This window comes from Leptinotarsa decemlineata, unplaced genomic scaffold, assembly GCF_025532065.1.
Source record: "Leptinotarsa decemlineata unplaced genomic scaffold, Ldec_3_MD MMD2_tig00000882_RagTag_RagTag, whole genome shotgun sequence".
Lineage (NCBI taxonomy): Eukaryota > Metazoa > Arthropoda > Insecta > Coleoptera > Chrysomelidae > Leptinotarsa > Leptinotarsa decemlineata.
The window spans coordinates 7,428,682-7,448,789 of record NW_027412556.1 but is presented as its reverse complement, the minus strand read 5'-3'; the positions used below and the strand labels follow the sequence as shown (position 1 = coordinate 7,448,789).

Here is a 20,108-nt window from a genome sequence, read left to right as displayed (position 1 = left end):
AACATTCGCTCTTGATGGCTGCCAAACAGATACTAAATAACGCAGCGTCTTCAAACTGGAAACATATGCTTAATAGATAGTGTACTTTCTAATACCGCGATATTTTTCACACAACTACCGCCATCTCTAGGACAGGCCAGGTACGTCTGGGACCACCCTGGTACAATTCATTACATTTTGACAGAACTAATCAGCACATATTTATTATTAGTCCTAGAACAAACCTGGAACCGTTATTGGAACAGTTCTCAAATTTCGCCAGACGATCTCAGCTTTGAAGGTCGACGAATGATGTTCAAATAAACTCTTGGTAGCCAGACTTCCGTAATCGAGTAAACTACAGCAGGAACCAGATTCGAACAGATGCGGTCTCTTAGACGCAGGTGGCGAAACTTGATGCTTTTATCGAGAGTGCAATCCGCATCTCGATGCAGTCCAGTTTTTCCGAATCACCGGGAAACTTTAATCTCTTCTCGCTCTAATCGAATTTTCCCTTTCTGGGCTTGTTATTTGATTGTATTTCTCCACTTGCATTACATAAATTTTATTTCGCGTAACGGTGTTGTCAGAAGTGAAGTATACACTCGTTTTGAAGAGAAAAATAATTATGAGAGTGTATTCGGTAACTCAATTTACAACTATAGTACAATTCCATAATAGTAGGCACTGAATTCTCAGAAATATTATTTGCTCCTTGTTTTGTTCGATTTCTACTGAGATTTTAGCTTTGTTAAGCAGACTATTGAGGAAGTTTGAAAATTGAATGATTTGTCTGCTAGAACCATCAAAACCAGTACGTCATCAACGTATTTGTACCAGAACACAATATGTTTATGAGATAGGAGGTTATTAAGGATTAGGGTATTTTCCGATGTGACGATGAAAATGTCTGCTAGAATGGAACTTAATGGTGAGCCCATAGGGAGAGACCTGAATTTTTTTGGCAAATATTATTATGATATTTCAAAAATTCTGTGGAACACTGTAAGTGAACTCAGAGGCAAAACAGAAACAAATAACAGTATAACAGAAATACATAATGTTCAAGGAAACTCTATCACTGATTCTTTTGAAATAGCTACGGAATTCAATAACTATTTTTCCAATGTAGGACCAGAACTTGCTAATAAAATACCGCGGACTTCAAATTGTAAACATTCTTACAAATCACTACCCCATTCAATTTTCTTGGAACCTGCAACAGAAGAAGAAGTTATTAACACCATAAAATCTTTAAAAAACAAAAAATCACCGGGTTACGACGAAATTACCGCAGAATGTTTGAAGGAAATTGCAAATGAGATTGCAACACCACTGTGTTATTTAATAAACAATATTATTTATAAAGGTGTATACCCTTCTTGTTTTAAATTATCAATTGTAGTCCCATTACATAAAAAAGGAAGTAAAACTGAAGTTTCCAATTATAGACCTATCTCCCTGATTTCTAACTTTGCAAAAATATTTGAAAAAATTTTGAAAATTCGTATAACAAAATACTTAAATAAATACAATTTAATATCAGAACATCAATTTGGGTTCAGGGAAGATAGGTCAACACAGGATGCAATCTCTTTTCTGACAAGCAAAATTTATAAATCACTAGATACAAACAAAAAATCGTTATGCATTTTCTTGGATGTTGCAAAGGCATTTGACACAGTGTCTCATAATAGGATGTTGGAAACTTTACAGCATTTAGGTTTCAGGGGCAGTTTTTATAATTTGATGGTAAGCTATTTAGCTGGAAGAAAGCAAAAAGTCAAAATAAATGATAAATTAAGTGAAGAAAATTTAATAACATATGGTGTGCCGCAAGGTACGGTTCTAGGGCTGACTCTGTTCACCATTTATATTAATCATTTACTTACCTTGAATACCTAAGGTTCCATTATTAGTTTTGCAGATGACACGGCTGTTTTTTATCAGAGTGAGTCATGGGATAACCTACAACAAAAAATTAATCAAGATTTTATTCACATTATAGACTGGTTTGATTATAATTTATTAACTGTTGATTACTCAAAAACGTGCTTTGTTCCATTTAGTTGTTATGAAAATGGTTTACCAGATTTTAATGTTGTACAGTTACATGTCAACAATAAAAAAATAGAAATAAATAGAGTTAGATATATAAAATATTTAGGTATAACAATTGACGATACTATGAAATGGAATATACATATACAAAATGTAATTAAAACATTAAGGCCTATGCTATATAAAATAAAATTTCTGAACCGATACTTAGACTTACCTGTGATAAAGATTGTATATTACTCTCTGGTTGAATCTAGGCTAAATTACGGAATATTGGGATGGGGTGGAGCCGCAAACTGTCATTTGTCCAAACTTGAGACTCTACAAAAAAGATTCCTAAAAATAATATTTAAAAGAGACATGTTGTATCCTACAAACCTTCTTTATCAAGAGGCTAAAATATTTGATATTAGTCAGTTGTACTACATACAGTTAGTGTATTTTCAATATAAACATAAACGTCACGATTATATAGACCACGTACATAACACTAGAAATAAAGTAAAAAAATTGATCAAAACAGAACTGACACTCAAAACAATTGGTCATCCAAGTCATTTGCATTCAGCTAGTCGAGCCTATAATATACTTTCGGAGTCCATTCGACAGGCAGAACATTTTAAAAAATTTAAAAAATTAATTAAAAAGTTCGTTTTGGACGAACGACATCAAATTAATTTGTTACTAAGAGCCTGACGTCCTAGTAACATGGTATGTTGTTCTTTTTTTGTATTGGCAAATCCTGTTGTTTGCAATGGTTTGTAGTTCTTTTTGTTTATTATTATTTTTATTAACTACTACATACAAAAGTTTTATTTACTGTCTAGATTATTTCTTCTGTATTTCTTTTTTGTTTGTTGCTATAGTTTATTTCATAAAATACGTATATTTTTTAATCGAAAATTTTGGCAGTCTCATCGCATACAAGCCCTGCTTTCGCGATGTTTTGTGTTGGTGTTTATTTGTGTTTATTTGAATATCATATATACTATAATCGATGTAAATTAGCATGTGAACAATTGACAAATAAACATATTATTATTATTATTTGAAAAAAAATTGTCTCAGACATGTATTCAAGAGAATGCAAAATTCGTTAGTTATATATGGTTTTGTGTTACATTTATCTCATATGTCTTTCACAAGGAGAAGGCATTCGTATGTTGGAATGTTCGGAAACATGTTTTTTACGTCGAGTGATACTAGTTTGATATTATTTTTAAAATTCAAATTCGTTAGTTAGGTCTACTGAATTAGGAACTATTTTGGAAGGAGGCATTTTGCGAGGGTCTCTGAATTTTGAATTCAAAAGTTTTGACAACTCACTGGTTGGAACATCTATATATGATACTACGAGTCTGGCTGGATGTCCTTCTTTGTGGAGCTTGATCAATCCATACATCTTTGGAGAATGGGGGTTCATGCATATAATTTTTTCACATCCCATGGTGTGGGAAACATCATTGTTGATTCTTCCATGACCTTCTCAGCTTGCTGGGAAAACATTTTGGTGGGGTTATTTTTGAGAATGGTGACATCTAATGTATACACCAATACTTGAATTTTGAAAAATACTCTTGTTCTTCTAGACATACGATACTGTTTCCCTTATCTGCTTTGATGAAAATGAGTTTGTTTAGGGTTCTTTTCTCTTTCAAGTCCTTTAGCGTATCTTTGATATTCCCGGAATAGCTGGGTGAAGAAGCTCAATGATTTCTGCTACTTTGTGTTTATGAAGGGGTGGGTGGGATGAAACAGAAACCGGCCGTAAAAATAAAACGACTAGTGGAAATTAGACGAAAGTATTTTCATTCATTTCATTAAACTGTTCTGTTATCCTGAAGAACTATGTTTCCCTTTTTTAAGTCTTACCGTCTCGTTTTTTGTTAAAAGCCACGTCATGATTTTTTTAAATAACCGAGCTTTTATTATTGATGTATAAAGAAGCTGTAGACAGTAAACTAGTATTTATCAATGAATGTGTGACAGACTGGTTTCTATAACTTTGTTGATTAGGATATTAAGTGGTCAATTATCACCATATGTAAGTGTAAATCTTCATGAGATTCGCACGATCTTTTAACCTAACAGCTAAAGGATCATCCTCATGACATCATCTCGTAATGCCGAGCAATAGTGATTCATGAAGATGGTTTATAGAAATTGGCACTTACGACTCAATGAATGAAATAAACATATGACATTGGATGCATAAACGAATCAATAACAGCTGAACTATTTCAGTTTCATGTGCTGTTTGTCGTCTTTTATTGAACAAATATCCGTTACTGATGATGATATGTTTTTCTTTCAGAATGCTACGTTGATAGTTAAGTTAATAAACTAAGAAGTCACACAAACTGTTTCCAGTTTGTGTGTGACTGTGAAAATTACAATCAAAGTTAAAATCACTTAAAGAAAACTAATAATATAATAAAAATACAACATTCATATTCAACCCTAGATATATCCTTATTTACACTTACATTAGCTAAAATACATATATACACATATATTACACATACATATACACACATATACACACATATACACATATATACACACATACATACATATACACATACATATGGTCAGTTTGTTTTTCGATTTAAAGATATATTTATATAATAACGGAACACTATTCGAGGTTAATAACTATATATATATATATATATATATATATATATATATATATAGACACAGAAATATTATCAATACACTATTTTATGTATCTCTGTACGTGGCAAACTGGTAGTATTTTGGAATATTATTTAATAATAAGTGGGCTGAAAAAATCATAGGATAAAACACCGTATTACATCAATCATCCATATGATCTTCAGTTCTGTTTAAAAAATCTGTTTAAAATCTGTTTTTCCGTTATCAGTTAATCCTGACCTTTAAAAGACACGTGTACATTTCACAGCTGTTGGACTATTAGCCTGTGGGATAAAACATTTTGAGTAAATAGATGAAGAAAATAGATGAAAATGAATTTCGTGTGTTGAAAAAATACTGTTGAAGCTATGGCTTGGTTTGATAAATGATTCGAACTTTGCATGAGTACCTATATGGTTATGACATTGAAACCAAAGTCCGATCGTCCCAATGGAAGAGTCCAGGATAGCCAAGACCAAAAAAATCACGACTTGCTCGATCAAAAGACATTCAGCCAGACCTGTATTATCATATATAGATGTCCCAACCAGTGAGTTGTCAAAATTTTTAAATTAAAAATTAAGAGATCCTCACAAAATTTATTCCTTTCAAAATAGTTCTATATTTGATATATTCAATGCTTTTATTACAACATTGCTGTTAAACACGATCCAAGCAGGTTTGAGTACGTGTTGCGACAGATTCATTGCGATGATTTTTGTACAGGTAATCCGCAAACTCCTGGTAGGGTGTCTTGGTAAGAGGCATCTCCTTCCACAAATCTGGCGTTAAGTATGCGTAAGTCTTGGTAATTGCTGCATAAGTTGCCTTGGCGAAATTACCCAGCGTACCGGTGAAGCCCTTGGCTGATGTATAGCAGTCTTCGATACCTGCCATCTGCAGTAGTCTCTTGGGAACAGGGGCAGAAACGATACCAGTACCACGGGGAGCTGGGATGAGACGTACAGTTATAGACTCGCATTTTCCGGTGACCTTGCAAGGTACTGTGTGGGGTTGACCGATTTTGTTACCCCAGTCATCTCTACGGATTGGTACAACAGAAAGCTTGGCTAAAATGATGGCCTCTACCGCGTCCACGGTCACGACCTCTGGGGCAGAGTTGCCAACCGTAGCGGAATTTGAACATAAAGTAGCGGAATTTTCTATAATCAATATTGAAAAAAATATGGAAGAAGAAGAGGCGGTGGACAGCACTCTCCTTCTTCTTTTCGATTCAATGGCCTCAGCAACTAAGGCTATCCGCAGACAGCACTCGAAGCACAACTAATACGTTATAGTCTTAGTATTGAGGCCATTACATGATAAATAAGAAGAAAATTTTTGAATATTTTCATTCATATCATAAACCGTATAACCTCCAATACCTTGAAACTTAAAGTCTCGACTGTCTCGAGTATTATAACTTATATGAAACAAATTACAGTAGAAATAGAAGATAGTTCATCTGATTATGACTCAAGCGAAAGAGCTATCGTATTTGGAATTGACGAGAATGGGATGTGTTCAAAAAAATACAAAAAGTCTCGAAAACAAACTTTTTATGAACATTGTTTGTCTGATTCCAACTTGAAAGGATGGATTAGTTCTCTCGCGATTGATCGTTCAAGAGCTCACGTTCAAGAGCTCAGTGTGACTATACGTACGTGAACAAATTGATTTTTATTTTTACTTTTCAAAATCATTTTTTCAAGCTAAGAAATATTTGATCAAGACGACAGCTTTCAAAAATTAACTGTTGTGAACTTAGAAAATCAGGTACCATCTACTGAGTTGCGCGGTTGAAAATTATCATGATCCTAATTACTTTACATTAGTGACAGTTTAGTTTGGTGGTATCTGAACGGTACTCAATTTTGAATAGGGCGCATGAACCAGTGTGGCGAAATTTTGATTCATGTGTAGCGACTTTATAGTTCTACTAGTTGGCAACACTGCTCTGGGCCACTTCCTCTACTATCACCACCGAATCCACCACGGAAACCGCCAACCGGCTGGAGCTGCGTCCGCCATTGTTTAATACTTCCTCCAACACTATTGTCGAACGAAAAATCTTAATTCAGTAGATCTAACTAACAAATTATCAAATTTGAATATAAAAAATAATATCAAACTAGTTTCACTCGACATAAAAAACATGTTTTCGAACATTCCAACATAAGAATGCCTTCTGCTTGTGAAAGACATATTAGGTAAATGTAATACAAACCCATATATAACTAACGAATTTTGCAATCTCTTGAATACATGTCTGAATTTTTTTTTCAAATATAATAATAATTTTTGCCTACAAAACTCAGGCCTCCTTATGGGGTCACCATTTCCCATTTAAGCAGATATTTTCATGGTCATGGATATGAAAATATCCTAATCCTTAATAATCCCCTTTCTCACGAAAATATTGGGTTTTGGTTCAGATACGTTGATGACGTACTGGCGAGTATTGATGGTTCTAGCAGACAAATCATTCAATTTTTAAACTTTTGAATTTTTGAATATTTCAAGCACAGCCAACAACTGCGTTAATTGATTTTATGGATGTGAAAGAGAATACTAGATACTAATATGTCTAATATGCACAATCCCGTTATAGCAAGAGCAAATACATCTCTCAAAAACTTGAAACACTGGGACCTTCAATGCTTCAGCAGATTATATCCAAAAAGAGCAAACCGGCTAATTAGAGGTCCAAAAATCGAAAGTAACCAGACTGTTCCGTTTTGCTGAATGCCCAAAATTTCACTAGTCAGGCACTTGAGGAATATTTTTTTGAAGCGATCGGTGCAAGTTGCATGAAAATCGGATAACTGGTTGAGAAACTACAAGTAAAATGCGTTTCAAGTGGGCATGGATTCCTCTTAATTAATTTTTTGATGTACATTTTTTGTTTCTACTCGATATAATAATGTTTGGCTAAATAGTTTTTTCAAAGGCAGAACACAAGAAAGAGCGATACCTGTGCGAAAGTAGCGATTCACATTGGATTCGAATCGCTGGAGATTAAATTCATTTGGGAAAACGTTCTCAGGAAGTTTATTCCACATAAACGCCGTTCTGTGAATGAAAGAGTTCTTATACAGTGAAGTTCGAGGTATACTGAGTTGAACCTCAAAACGATGAGCAGCCACGGTTTGTCGCGTATTTCTGATAGGTACCGCTCTTGGTGGAATCAAATGTGCCAAGTATCTTTAAAATAGAGGCAAATCTTCAACCTTTCTTCGATCTTCCAGACTATTGAGGTGGCAAGTGATGTTCATGTCTCCAACCAGGCGTATGGCACTTTTCTAGGTGGAATCCAGCAACTTCAGGGTATGTTTGGCAGCAAAGCTCCATACATGAGAACAATACTCCAAAGAAGGTCTGATCTGAGCTTTATAGAGCATCAAAAGTTGCTGAGGTGTGTAGAGTTTTCTGATTCGGAACAGTGTTCCAAGTTTTTGAGAAGCAGCCTTTGCAATTCCAGCGACATGATTGTGCCAAGACATATTGGTGTCCATTTTAACACTCAACAAACTTATCGAAGTGAAAAGCGGAATTGTATGACATGAAATTATTATGTCCGGTTCGGAGACATTTATCTTTTTGGAGAAAATCGATGCCTGGGTTTTCGTGGCATTGAATTGAACCTGGTTACTTTGACCTCAAGTCAAAGTCACCTCTAGATCCTCATTAGGATATCCTGGAATTCAAATGGAATGACGCTACAAGTGTTCTGTCGTCGGCAAAGTTATATATTGAATTATTGGTTTCTTTCAATTAGTCGTTGATATATAATATAAATAGAGTTGGGGGGACAATAAGGCTCTTTGGCGGCCACTTGCCGGGAACGTTCTTCCAGGAAGCTGGAGAGCCCTACACAAAAATGATCCAACAAGACATAGCATCAACGATTGGCCAGCAAACCCTCAAGCCACACACGGTCAAAGGCCTTAGAAATATCAAGAGCAACAACTCTTGACTCTCCATGTTTCTCGATTGCGTTATTCCGAATACGATATACGATAGAAGTTTCCTGTTGATATTTGCTTCCGAGAGCCATGTTGATGATCGCTCAAGATGTTGAAGCCTTCCAAATATTTAAGGATGTGGTGGTTTACGGCTCTCTCCATGATTTTTGAAGTCACTGATGGCGTAGCGACTGGTCTATACCTAGTTATTTGGAAGATTTTTCTGGTCCTTTTTGGGAATAGGCTGGACGCGAGCAATCTTCCAACAAAAAGGAAAAACCCTTTCTTGTAAGACAGGTTGAAATAATAATAACCCGAAACCATTATTCTCACAGTAAGTTCACTACTGTAATTTTCAAACGTGATATTTCGAAAACTGCTGTTCAAAAAATTTCGAATTAGGAATATACTGGACATACCTTTAAAATAATGCACTACAGGTCCTCTTTCCTATTTGGGTTGTTGAAAGTACCCTCGTTAGGGGATGAACCGCAAGAGCGTATAATATGCTTTGAAACTATTCCTTTTCAAAATAGAAAATTAAGTTTTTTTTTTAATTTTACAAATCGCACTAGTATTTCTAAAGGGACACAACTCAAAAATCAATATGAAAAAAATCGATAAATATTTCTTTATCGATCATATAAACTGTATCAAGTTGATACAGTATCATCTAAACTATATCAAGTTGATACAGTTTGGATGTTAATACAACTTGATATAGTTAATACAATTTGATACAGAAATATTTACCAATTTTTTCATAGTCTCAACTCAAATATACCGATTTTTGAGTTGTGGCATTTTAGAAATACTAGTGCGAAATCATTTTCTGGAATGAAGATATTAAATGTGCAAACTTCTCAAGTCATCACCCTGTATGTTAATTTACTCAACACGCTGTGAATTGTGGGGTTGACAATTTATTTTGTATCAAAAAGTTTCGCTGTGTTGTTGGGTGACAAAACCACCGGAACGAATTGAGAAACAATGGCTATAGGGGTTAGATAAATTGAGTATGATATCAATTAAATCGACACATGGGTATATGAAAGTCAGCGTGCTACCTACAGGCGAAGAATTATCTTCCTACCAACATGATTGGGTTAAAAAACGGTATGCGGGACAGTCCCGAAGAAAAATTTAGGCAGCTGAAAAAAACAAATATTGAGGATATAGGCGTGTGACAATTTTTATGAACCATCAGGTTCTAATGAAACAATATGGGATATATTTTGAAAATTTACTTTCGTTCTCTAGTTTATGGTGGTAAATTTTATTGAATATTGTTTTCATATTCGAAATTTCAAATATTTTGCATTGGAACAATAATAATACTGCTAGTTTTTGCACTAGCAGTATTATCGGGAATTCGAAAGTTAACTTTCTTGCAAATATCGTCCACAAATATAAAAGAGTATTGGGTTGTTGTGAAATTGTAGAAGTTTTGTCCATTTCTATAGTCTACTTTGAATTTTGATATCTCAATGAATACATATTCAATTTAATCGAAATAGGCCTCATTTGAATCGGAGCACTTTTGTCAACGGAGCACAAGTCGATTAATTCCGTCAGCATACAAGTAGATTGTGATTGGTATTCGATGAAGTCGACGAAGGACATTTTTGCCTGATCCTGATTGGCAAAGGTTTTACCGGAAAGAATGTTATCGAAGTGGCATAAAAGATGGTGGTCGGTTGACGAAAGGTCTGGGGAGTATGGCGGTATGTTACTGTGGTATACAGATGTTGCAAAAGGCAAAAATGTGAAGGCCGAAATCAGCAAATTCCACACAAATTTCTTGATAATCACCATAAATTCACCAAAAAGTAGTTTTCGAATAAATGAACATGAAATCTATGAGTTTTTTGTATTAATTGATCATTTCTGAATGAACTGAAATTTGACATACATATACTTATACTTATGAATGCGGAAGTCACTCACTTAACACTCTCTCATTCATCTCTGTTTCTCCGTTTCGGTGAGTCCTAGGAAGCTAAAAAGTGGAATATAGGTGCTTCTTTAGTATCAGATGCGGACTAAGAAAGAATTTTCAAATATTCCAACTTGTGTTGTAGGTAGGTTCGTTTTGTGTTGCAGATGTGCAATAAAAAAGAATTTTTGAATATTCCAACTGGGGATAAAAGGGGCGCGTTTACATATGAAAGAAAATTACCTTCTCATCATTGTCCCCCCTGCCCCAATGGAAATAAAAGGGGCGCATTTACATATGAAAATTATCTTTTCATCAGTGTTTCTCCGTGCCGCTATATTTTTGGAGGCTGAAATTTTGTATGGATGATCTTTTTATGTTATAGATAGATGTGCAATAAGGACAGATTTTTCAATATTCCAACTGGGGCGCCTCCACTGAGGATAGAAAAGACGCGTTCACATATGAATACAACATATCGTCACTGTTTATTCGTACCACTATACAGTGAGTTTCAAAAAGTTTGCCCCAAATGGAAAACTTTTTATTTTCCATTTGTCAGAAAATGTTATTCCTGATACAAGTTGCTGCATTGCGGGAAACTTTCAAAAGGTGTACAGAGGAGAACCAAAAATAGAAATTTTTATCAATAATAAACTACCCTTTTTTTCGACATAATGAGAATAGTTTATTTAAAAAAGTTGCTCAAATTTGAAAACAATATTTACATTTGAAATCACAGCCACCTACGTAACAAAAACAACATTTTTTATGGTTCTATAGCCTTATTAGGAGTACTAATATCTCATATACATCTAAAGGCGCCTCCCCCATATCACTATAGTAATATTTCAATACGAAATTTAGTCCAATTCATTATTCGAACTGATATATGGATGTTTGTTGAAAATGGTTGAAATTTTCACTAGTTTTTTGGTGCAAAATTGATATTTCACTCTGTGTGTATATCCGTAACAACTATCAGTATGATTCAATGACGAGAAATAATCGACTGAATTAATTAATGCTAAAAATTCAGTAATACAAATCTGCAAGTAGTGCTAGTACTCTTTATGAGGCTACAACCAAAAAAATTGAATTTTTTTGTTTTGTCACGTAGGTGACTGTGATTTCAAATCTGGATATTGTTTTCAAATTTAAACAACTCTTCCCAATGATTTTTTTTTATTATTGTCGAAAATGAGGATAGTTTTTACTCATGATCAAGATTTCTATTTTTTTGTTCTCTCTAACAAATGAATAATAAAAAAGTTTCCCATGTGGTGCAACATTTTTGATACTCACTGTATATTCGGAAGCTGAAATTTTGTAAGTGAGTTCGTTTTATGTTGTAGATGTGCAATAAGAAAGGAGTTTTAAATATTTCAACTGGGGAACCCCAATTGGGGATAAAGGGTGGCTTTTACTCCGTAACCGCTATATTTTCGGAGGCTGAAATTTGGTATGTAGATTCGGTTTATGTTGTAGATGTGTAATGGAAAAGGATTTTGAAACATTCTAACTGGGATGCCCCCACTGTGAATAGAATGGGCGCGTTTACGTATGAAAATTACCTTTTCATCACTCTTTCTCCGTACCACTATATTCTCGGAGGCTGAAATTTTGTATGTAGGTTCATATTATGTTGTAGATGTGCAATATGGAAGAGTTTTTGAATATTTCAACTGGAGCGCCAGCTGCGGGTAAAAATGGACGGTCAAAAAGTAAAGTTACCTTTGCATGACTGTTTCTCCATAAAGCTATAGGTATGTATGTAGGTTTCACGTTGTGGATGTGCAAAAAAAAAAGGATTTTTGAATATTCCAACTGGGGCGCCAGCCGCAGGGGAAAAAAGGCTCGGCCGTAAAACAAAATTACCACCATTACACCCGTGCGGAGCCGGGTCGGCTGGCTAGTTCACGTATATTGGCCACGTACATTCCGCCAGCTCTCTGAATTTTCTGAAGAAAACGGCAGGCTTCGCACTTGTGCCCGGTAACAAAGTCACTAGAACAAAATGATTTCAACAACTTTCCGCCCAGTTTATGATACATTTCCCCTAAGATATAGAAGCAAAATAGATATGTACACCCCCGTACATGAGAGTGATTTCCATTTCACGCTTCGAAAAACTTTTCCTACGAAGCTCCATCAATCATACACATCTCTTGAAACGAATAGGTAGTGAGTGAACTCCGGCGGAGCGTAAAAACAAGCATTTTCCATGTCATCCCCGTTTCGTTATTTACCTTAGCCGCGTATTTTGGTTTCTTTACATGTCGAATTCAAATTAGGCACTGTTTTAAAGTTTTTTATTTTCTTAAATGTAAATCTACATAAAATCGTTTGATGTCAGCCAGATGGCTTACAGTAGGTTGCCTCGGTTCGGAATACGCTCCGAAAGAGGAAAATACTCCGGAGGGTACACATTTACATCGTTAAAGGGGTTATAATGGTTGGGGTGGAGTCGAGATATTCCATCTAAGTTTTGTCTTTGTGTTTCAAAAATGTTTATATTTCGCTCAGTTGAAAAGTAGCTTAGCAGCTATTATGTGGTGGAGTTGTGGGCGTGAATCCCGCATTTAGCCCTTTCACCGTTTTACATTGTCAAAATATTATTTGCCGTACTTAGATTGTCCCTCATATTATACGAAAAGTGGTTCATTTATATTCATAGGATTTGTTTAGTGTGTACTTTAAGCAATTGTAATGAACAAACCACTCAGTAGTATAATATACACGATGATTACCAAGTTGTTTCAAAAGTTTCGTCCGTTTCATCATCATGTGTTCTCAATGAATATTTATTCCACTGGGTCGTGGTATATACAGCTCAATAGAGAATTTTGTACTATATACATTGATGGTTTCATTTTTTTCCAATTCTGAGTTTTTGCCTCTCTTCAGCTTACCACTACAAGGTAGTCCCAGAAGTACCCAGAGATGGAACACAACTAGACTCCTCAAATACATCGAATTTCTCTTCAAAAAACTGTGCAAGTAGTAAGAGTTGTTGTTATCCAAAAAAGATTTGTAAGATCAATCTTCGATCTAGAATATAACGAAAGATGTAGAGAAGCTTCTTTAAAAATAAAATTCTGACGGTATTTGGTATCTATCTTTACAAATTACTGTCTTACATCCACTCAAATTTGTCATCATTCTCTAGATCTCACGAAATACGCGATTAACCCACTAGACAAAACCATGAAATTCATGTTAGAAAACTTAATCTTCCAGTAAAAATTAAAGATATTCCCGATCACAAAAAGTTTAATAACCAACTGAAGAAATCTGTATTTATATATGTTTCTATAATTATCTTCGATTTTCAGCTTTTATGTTTTTTTATATTGACCTGTCTTGTACATTCTTATAAGATTCATCAGTCCAAATAATTTTATTTAAAAAAAGTGGATCTTCTTGAATGCGTGTCAACAACATTTCACAAAATTCTACTCTCTGTTGAGGATCTTGGGGCTTCATTGCTTGAATTTTGGTGAATTTATAATCATGCATTTTATGTCTTCGCAAGATTCTTTGAACCGATGAATATTTTATACCCAAATCTTCTTCAGCACTTCTTATCGATGACTCGGGAAATGCGTGAAAATATGCTAAGACATTAATCTGGTTGTCTTCGAAAGTTACGGGTCGAGGCAAGTTTCTTGGTGCTTTTGAAGTTGATCCAAATGCATTGAAATTGTTCTGAATTCGTATAAATTTCTTGAGGTTCATTGGCGGTAGATTCGGATACATTTCATTGAACTTTCTACATGTTCTGCTGATAATTTTGTCACACTGTCCAATAATAATAAACATATTCATAAGAACTTCGTTTGAATAGTTTTGTTCCATCGTTTTGAAGGTATTTGCAACTTCTGGAGTGACGAAAATGTCGATATTATTAGGAGAATGTCACAACGCTACTGTCAAATAGTAATCATGGCCTGCTTACCAAATACCAATACCATTCTGAAGGGACATTTTCACAAATAAATGTTCATAAGTCCGAAACTTGACTAGTTAGGTATAGGTATGATATACATAGAAAGAAAGCAAATTTTAGCAGCTTTCCGAATTTTCAATAATATACAGGGTGTTCCATTTAAAATAATCAAATTTCAGCAACTTTTTCAAGCAAACGAAAAAACTGTATTTTTTCACCACCCTGTATTGAAGTAACGGAAATTAGGCTGACGTGTGGGAAGTGTCCAAGTATCACCTAACTCCAAACCAAATTTCGATATCATAGTACTTCTTAACTAAAAGATATCGGCATTTTTAGAAGTCATGATTTTCGAAAAAAAAAATTGAAATTAATTTTTATTTCGAAAACGGTAACAGATAGGTATAGGGAAATATCAAGAAAAGTTGTCGGGCAATTGTTGGAGATTCCAAAAATAATATTATATACAGAGTGTTCCATTTGAAAAATCAAAGTTGCTACTGCTTTCTAATAGAAGCGGCAACACCGCATTGTGGAAAATATTTTAGTTGGCTAGAGAATGTCCGAATATGCCCTCCATTAAATTTTCAAAGTGATCCGTTGTCTGGTTCACCAGAAACGTCTAATGTGCCATCCACCGTGAATCAGCCTGTATATACCATGTGTACCTAAAAAGATGAAATATACCTATATATTGTCTTATCTATTCACCAGATTCAGCGTGGGCGCTAGATATACAAAAAATATGGCACAAAGCGCCCACGCTTTTTTCACAAAAAATAGTATTTTTCGATCGTTATCGTTTGAAGCTTATTTAAAAAAAAGTAAAAAAAGTATTTTTAACTTTTTAGTTTGATGTTCTTCAAAAGCGTGTTTTTTTAATTTATTTTGAACTATTTTTTTTACTTTTTAGTTTCATATGCTACAAAAGCGTGTTTTTTACTTTTTTAAACTATATTTATAATTTTGATTTTCTTTTGAACAGCCTATCAAAGAGGTTACGTACATCGCCATCTGCCCGCGAATAGATCAAGCAATAATGTCGATAGTTACGTACAGTGCCATCTGCCCACGAACAGATCAAGCAATAATGTCGATAATTCTGTCAATATGGATCCCGAGCTTGAGAGTTACAAACATACATACATAAAGGTGAAGCTAATATAAAGCTTGTAAAAAAAAGTATTGAACTTATCGAACGTTTAATCGAAAACAAAATGGACATGACCAAGGGCTTTTCTTGTACTTGGTTCGATTTGCAAGCTCCACATTCATTAATGAACAACATATCTTAATTTCTCTATGATTCCAAACTGAACATTCAGTTACTATCAAAAATTCTAATCGATTCATCAGAAAAGGTTTGAATGTATTCGTTTCATGAGCGTAACTTTGACAGTTTCCAATTCAAGTGGTCTACCTCACTATCTGAGGTAGACATTCCTGACAAATCAGATGTCCATTCTGGCATTCATTCATTGGTGGTGAAAGTCGCAGTAGACAGACTGGACATTGCAGCTCAGCCAATACTGTGTCTTCGAGAGATTTAGCGGAATCTGCAAAAATAAAAACTGTTAGGCATGATCCAATCGTACAAAATAAAATACAGCTTTGAAAGTGACAAAGTAGTTAAGACTTTCGCGGCTGAGGTCCTCAGTGTCACCAGGATGTATAAACCTCTGAAGAAGATTGCCACACTCGCTAGCGAAACGTTAGTGACACTGAGTGTTGATATAATTTGTGGTGATGATAAACTTTGGACAATGTTACCAATACCAGTTGTGATGATCTACCAATCGAAAAATAACTACAATATACTTGTGATGAACTGTATTACAACACCTCGACACGTGTTTTGATCACCAAGTATCATCTACAAGAGAATGATTAATATATTACTCTGAGATTTTCACTTTACAATGCGGTTTCCGTACAGTGATAATCTTACAGTAAACTGTTTCAGCTAGTGATTCCGCCCATAATATAGAACGAGATAGACCTCTGAAGGTGATTCTTCATGAATTCAGTCTAGTTTTGGACTTACTCAAAAAAAAGACTCGTCTTTTTGAAAAATGACATCGAATATTATCTTATCTGACTCAGCTTCAGAGAGATGTATTGAATCAGGTTGAAAACCAAAAAAAAATGGGGAAATAACCTAATCATAAAAGATATTAAGGGTGGCATGGCTAGATGAAGATGTATCCATTATAGAAACACAAATTCCAAGCTATAACTTGTTTAGATTGCATTGTAGACCTCTCACTAGCGTTAAATCAAGAGGTACTGATCGCTATCAGAGAGTCAGTTAATGTTTGGTGCCTCAATACTGAAAATAATACAGCGGAACATGTTTTTGTTGACATCATGCAAGGAAAGGATAGTTTCATTTTTTGCTGTGTGTACATTCCATCCTGTTCAAGCGACGAATTATAGATGAACCATTACTTTGAAGTTGAACTCCTTGTACAGATATGTCATTTTCACAAAGTTGCCAACTACAATATACCAGAAGCAGAATGGGAATGTAAGTGTAGTTGTCAATTATGTATGTACCCATCACGGTTGTTATTCATTTGAACTGCCTGTTTCTAGCGAAATGTCCATTTTGAACTATATGAAGAATTTATTTTTGACTTAAGAAAAGCAGATGTCAGGGCTATCAAAACTATTTTCGTGTGCTGACTGGGATAATTATTTGAGTGAAACATCTACCAACTCAGCTTTGGAACAATTTCACAAACTACACCTCACGATTTGATCTCCACAAGCTTTATTTGAAAAATATATCACGACATGTTTCGCTAACCCAGTAGCTTTATCAACAGTGACATATCGGATGATAAATCTAGGTTCGTTCCAACCAGCGTCACAAAAAGTTTCTGACAATCAGGATTCTGCGCAGTAATGTGATTGCGTTCCAACGTGAGTTTCCAACCATTAGTGAACTATCAGTTTTCTGTTCCATCCAAGATTCAAACTTGTTCGAAATCTATCAGAATGGTTTGAGGATTATCTTTTAACCATTAATCTGACGCATGCGTATTCCGTATTACTGTTTCTGTTTTATGTTCATGCAACTTGTAAACAACATAACCTGCAAAAATTGTTATTAAATACATTATGTATTTGCTGGCGCAGGAAAAATTAGGAATTCTTTAAGCGAACCTAAAATATGAACATCTTTAATTACACAAATTAATTATTGCGGTAACCTCCCAGTTCCATGTTGATTAGTAAATAGAATAGAGATATAGAATACTGCAACCTTCTTTTACTCTCCAGAAATACACATGATTAGATTTATTTTTCAAGGTTATGTTGAACTTCCATGCCAAACTTCAGTTGAACTATCAGCTGTTCCAATCAGAAATTTCAAATTAATCAGAAACCAATATTTACCAGACATGCGCGTTGACAACGATTTACAAACAGTTGGAAATATGTTTGTGACTCAAGGTTGGAACGAACTTCTGTCTTCATGGTAAACAAGCACGTGACAAACTATGGACACTATAGCCCACTATCAAGAATTCTGAGAGGCCAACGAGTTAAGCCTCAACTTTTTTCACAACTCTTTGGAAGTATTCAAACATGAAGTCAAAGATGATGTATACTATGTAATTATGTAGGTACTATGTCAGCAGTTAATGAGGTTATATATTAGTTTTGAGTTGATTTTTACTGTGAAAGTTATTAATCAAATACAATTGCATTACAACATTGTAAAACAGAAGTATCCCGTTTATACTACTTAATAAAAATAAATAAATAAATAAACTCACCATCATTCATACATTTCTTCCTTGGTACTGCAACGTCAGTATCCCCAGTAGATTCACAATTTGTGGTTTGATGCGAATGAGGTTCTGAGGATTCTGAACAGGAACGTTCATGAACTGCAACCTCTGCAGGTTTTCCAATAAAGTCGCAACCAGTCTTCACGAAAGGACATGTTATATTGGTGGAACATAATCGTTCTACCAAATAATCTCTCCTAGTTGGATTTTGACATGAAGGACACGTTCCAGGAAATTTGTTACACTCCCCACAGAAGTGTTGCCCGGAAGTGCATTTCATTAAAGGAGGTTCAAGTTTGCACGAACAAGAACGACATGTCACTGCATGCATAAATTCTTCAAGCACTATTGATTCCATGCTGATTCCTGTAAAGTTTACAACATTCAAGTCAAGGATACGTCAACAAAAAACACACAGGCAGATTTTTTATCAAAAAAGTGAACGAAATTTATCGAAGGAATCTGTCGGAATAGCTAAGCAAAAAAAAACTATCGTTTCGCATTACTTCTGTACTATGAATATATGTCAAGGAGAATTGAATTGACTATGATATCTTATTAGAATGAAAATGTATCGATTCACTTAACTATGCTTGAATGCATTAACTTTTTCGTGCAATTAAAGATCCGTAGATTTTCGATAAATTACCTATCACTATTGGCACCAAAATCCACGAAAGTACACCTGCATCAAGAGGATGTTCTATTCAATATTGTGAAGTTATGGCAACACTGGCCATAATATTTCAGGTAATATGAACTTACTCAGTTATTGATCACTTTCACGTGTGGTCAATTTCTTCAATCTGTTAATCACTACATCAGCTAACTTGTCACTTGTATATCTAACCACACTATATTCGTAACAATGTTTATACATCCTTTTATATGGTTTCTAACACATTATCAAGGTGTTGCCGAAACACAAAATGACCGATATCAAAAATCTTCTCCGGTCCCTGAGAATCCTGAAATCAAAGTAGTTAGATAGCCTGAACAGATTAACAGATCGGCACCATGATAATTTTTGTTAGTTCACTTGGTATTCGTCACGGTGTTTTTGTTTCTAACAAATGTCATCCGAAATGAGGGGTTATTGTGAAAATTCACACAGTACTTAGATAATTCCTGGCCAGTTTGTTGTCATGATGGTTCTGAACTTGATAAAATCAGAAAGTACTGATGTTTGAGGATGCTGCTTGATCCCACCAGTAATAAGTGGAATGATACGACTGCCCGTCGCCTCCTAACAACACTTCCCAAAACCATTCTTTCAATGATTTCATTCTAGAGTGATTCAAATAGAAAACAAATCACTTTCGAACAAGCACGACTTTCAAAAAGCTTTGTGTGGTGTCTTGGAATTGTTAGTTGAGCAAAAAAACTAACACTAAGTACTTTGAATGGTTTATTTGCGTATTCACACGTCATTCCTCAAAGACGACTTAACGTCCACTGCCCTACTTGTTGATAACCTATTTACATGCGGTGTTGTCACGTTGTCCCCCTCTTGGGTGAATATACCACACTTTGTGTATTTTCTGCAATGCTTGTTTTTCTTCATGAAAAATATTTGCAAATATGTTCTATTTTTTTGAATCAGAGCCATTTCTTAATAGTTTGTTGTGAGTGGTTGAAATCACCACTATTACAATCTATAATTGGATAATTAAGTTTTTTTTTTACCAAGTGGAAGTCAGACATAACCACTCCTACCCACAAATCGGAAAATAAAGTAGCTATAGAAAACTACAGACCTA

General features: G+C 34.8%; 1 protein-coding gene and 2 long non-coding RNA genes across 3 annotated transcripts; all 3 read right to left on the bottom strand.

The window, feature by feature from the left end:
- Positions 1-1,085: 1,085 nt before the first annotated feature.
- On the bottom strand, positions 1,086-2,983 carry LOC141482154 (uncharacterized). The gene is made up of 2 exons (XR_012465375.1): positions 2,258-2,983; positions 1,086-1,195 (listed from the first exon to the last, which is right to left on the bottom strand). It is a non-coding gene; the product is annotated as an uncharacterized lncRNA (long non-coding RNA).
- Positions 2,984-5,358: 2,375 nt separating this feature from the next.
- On the bottom strand, positions 5,359-6,729 carry LOC141482237 (small ribosomal subunit protein uS5-like). Its single transcript, XM_074175241.1, has 2 exons — positions 6,708-6,729; positions 5,359-5,861 (listed from the first exon to the last, which is right to left on the bottom strand). Exons 1-2 carry the CDS (start codon positions 6,727-6,729, stop codon positions 5,359-5,361), a joined length of 525 nt encoding a protein of 174 aa, XP_074031342.1.
- A 9,004-nt stretch (positions 6,730-15,733) lies between these two features.
- Positions 15,734-19,733, bottom strand: LOC111503044 (uncharacterized). Its single transcript, XR_002721827.2, has 3 exons — positions 19,114-19,733; positions 18,334-18,714; positions 15,734-16,104 (listed from the first exon to the last, which is right to left on the bottom strand). It is a non-coding gene; the product is annotated as an uncharacterized lncRNA (long non-coding RNA).
- Between the last annotated feature and the right edge of the window lie 375 nt (positions 19,734-20,108).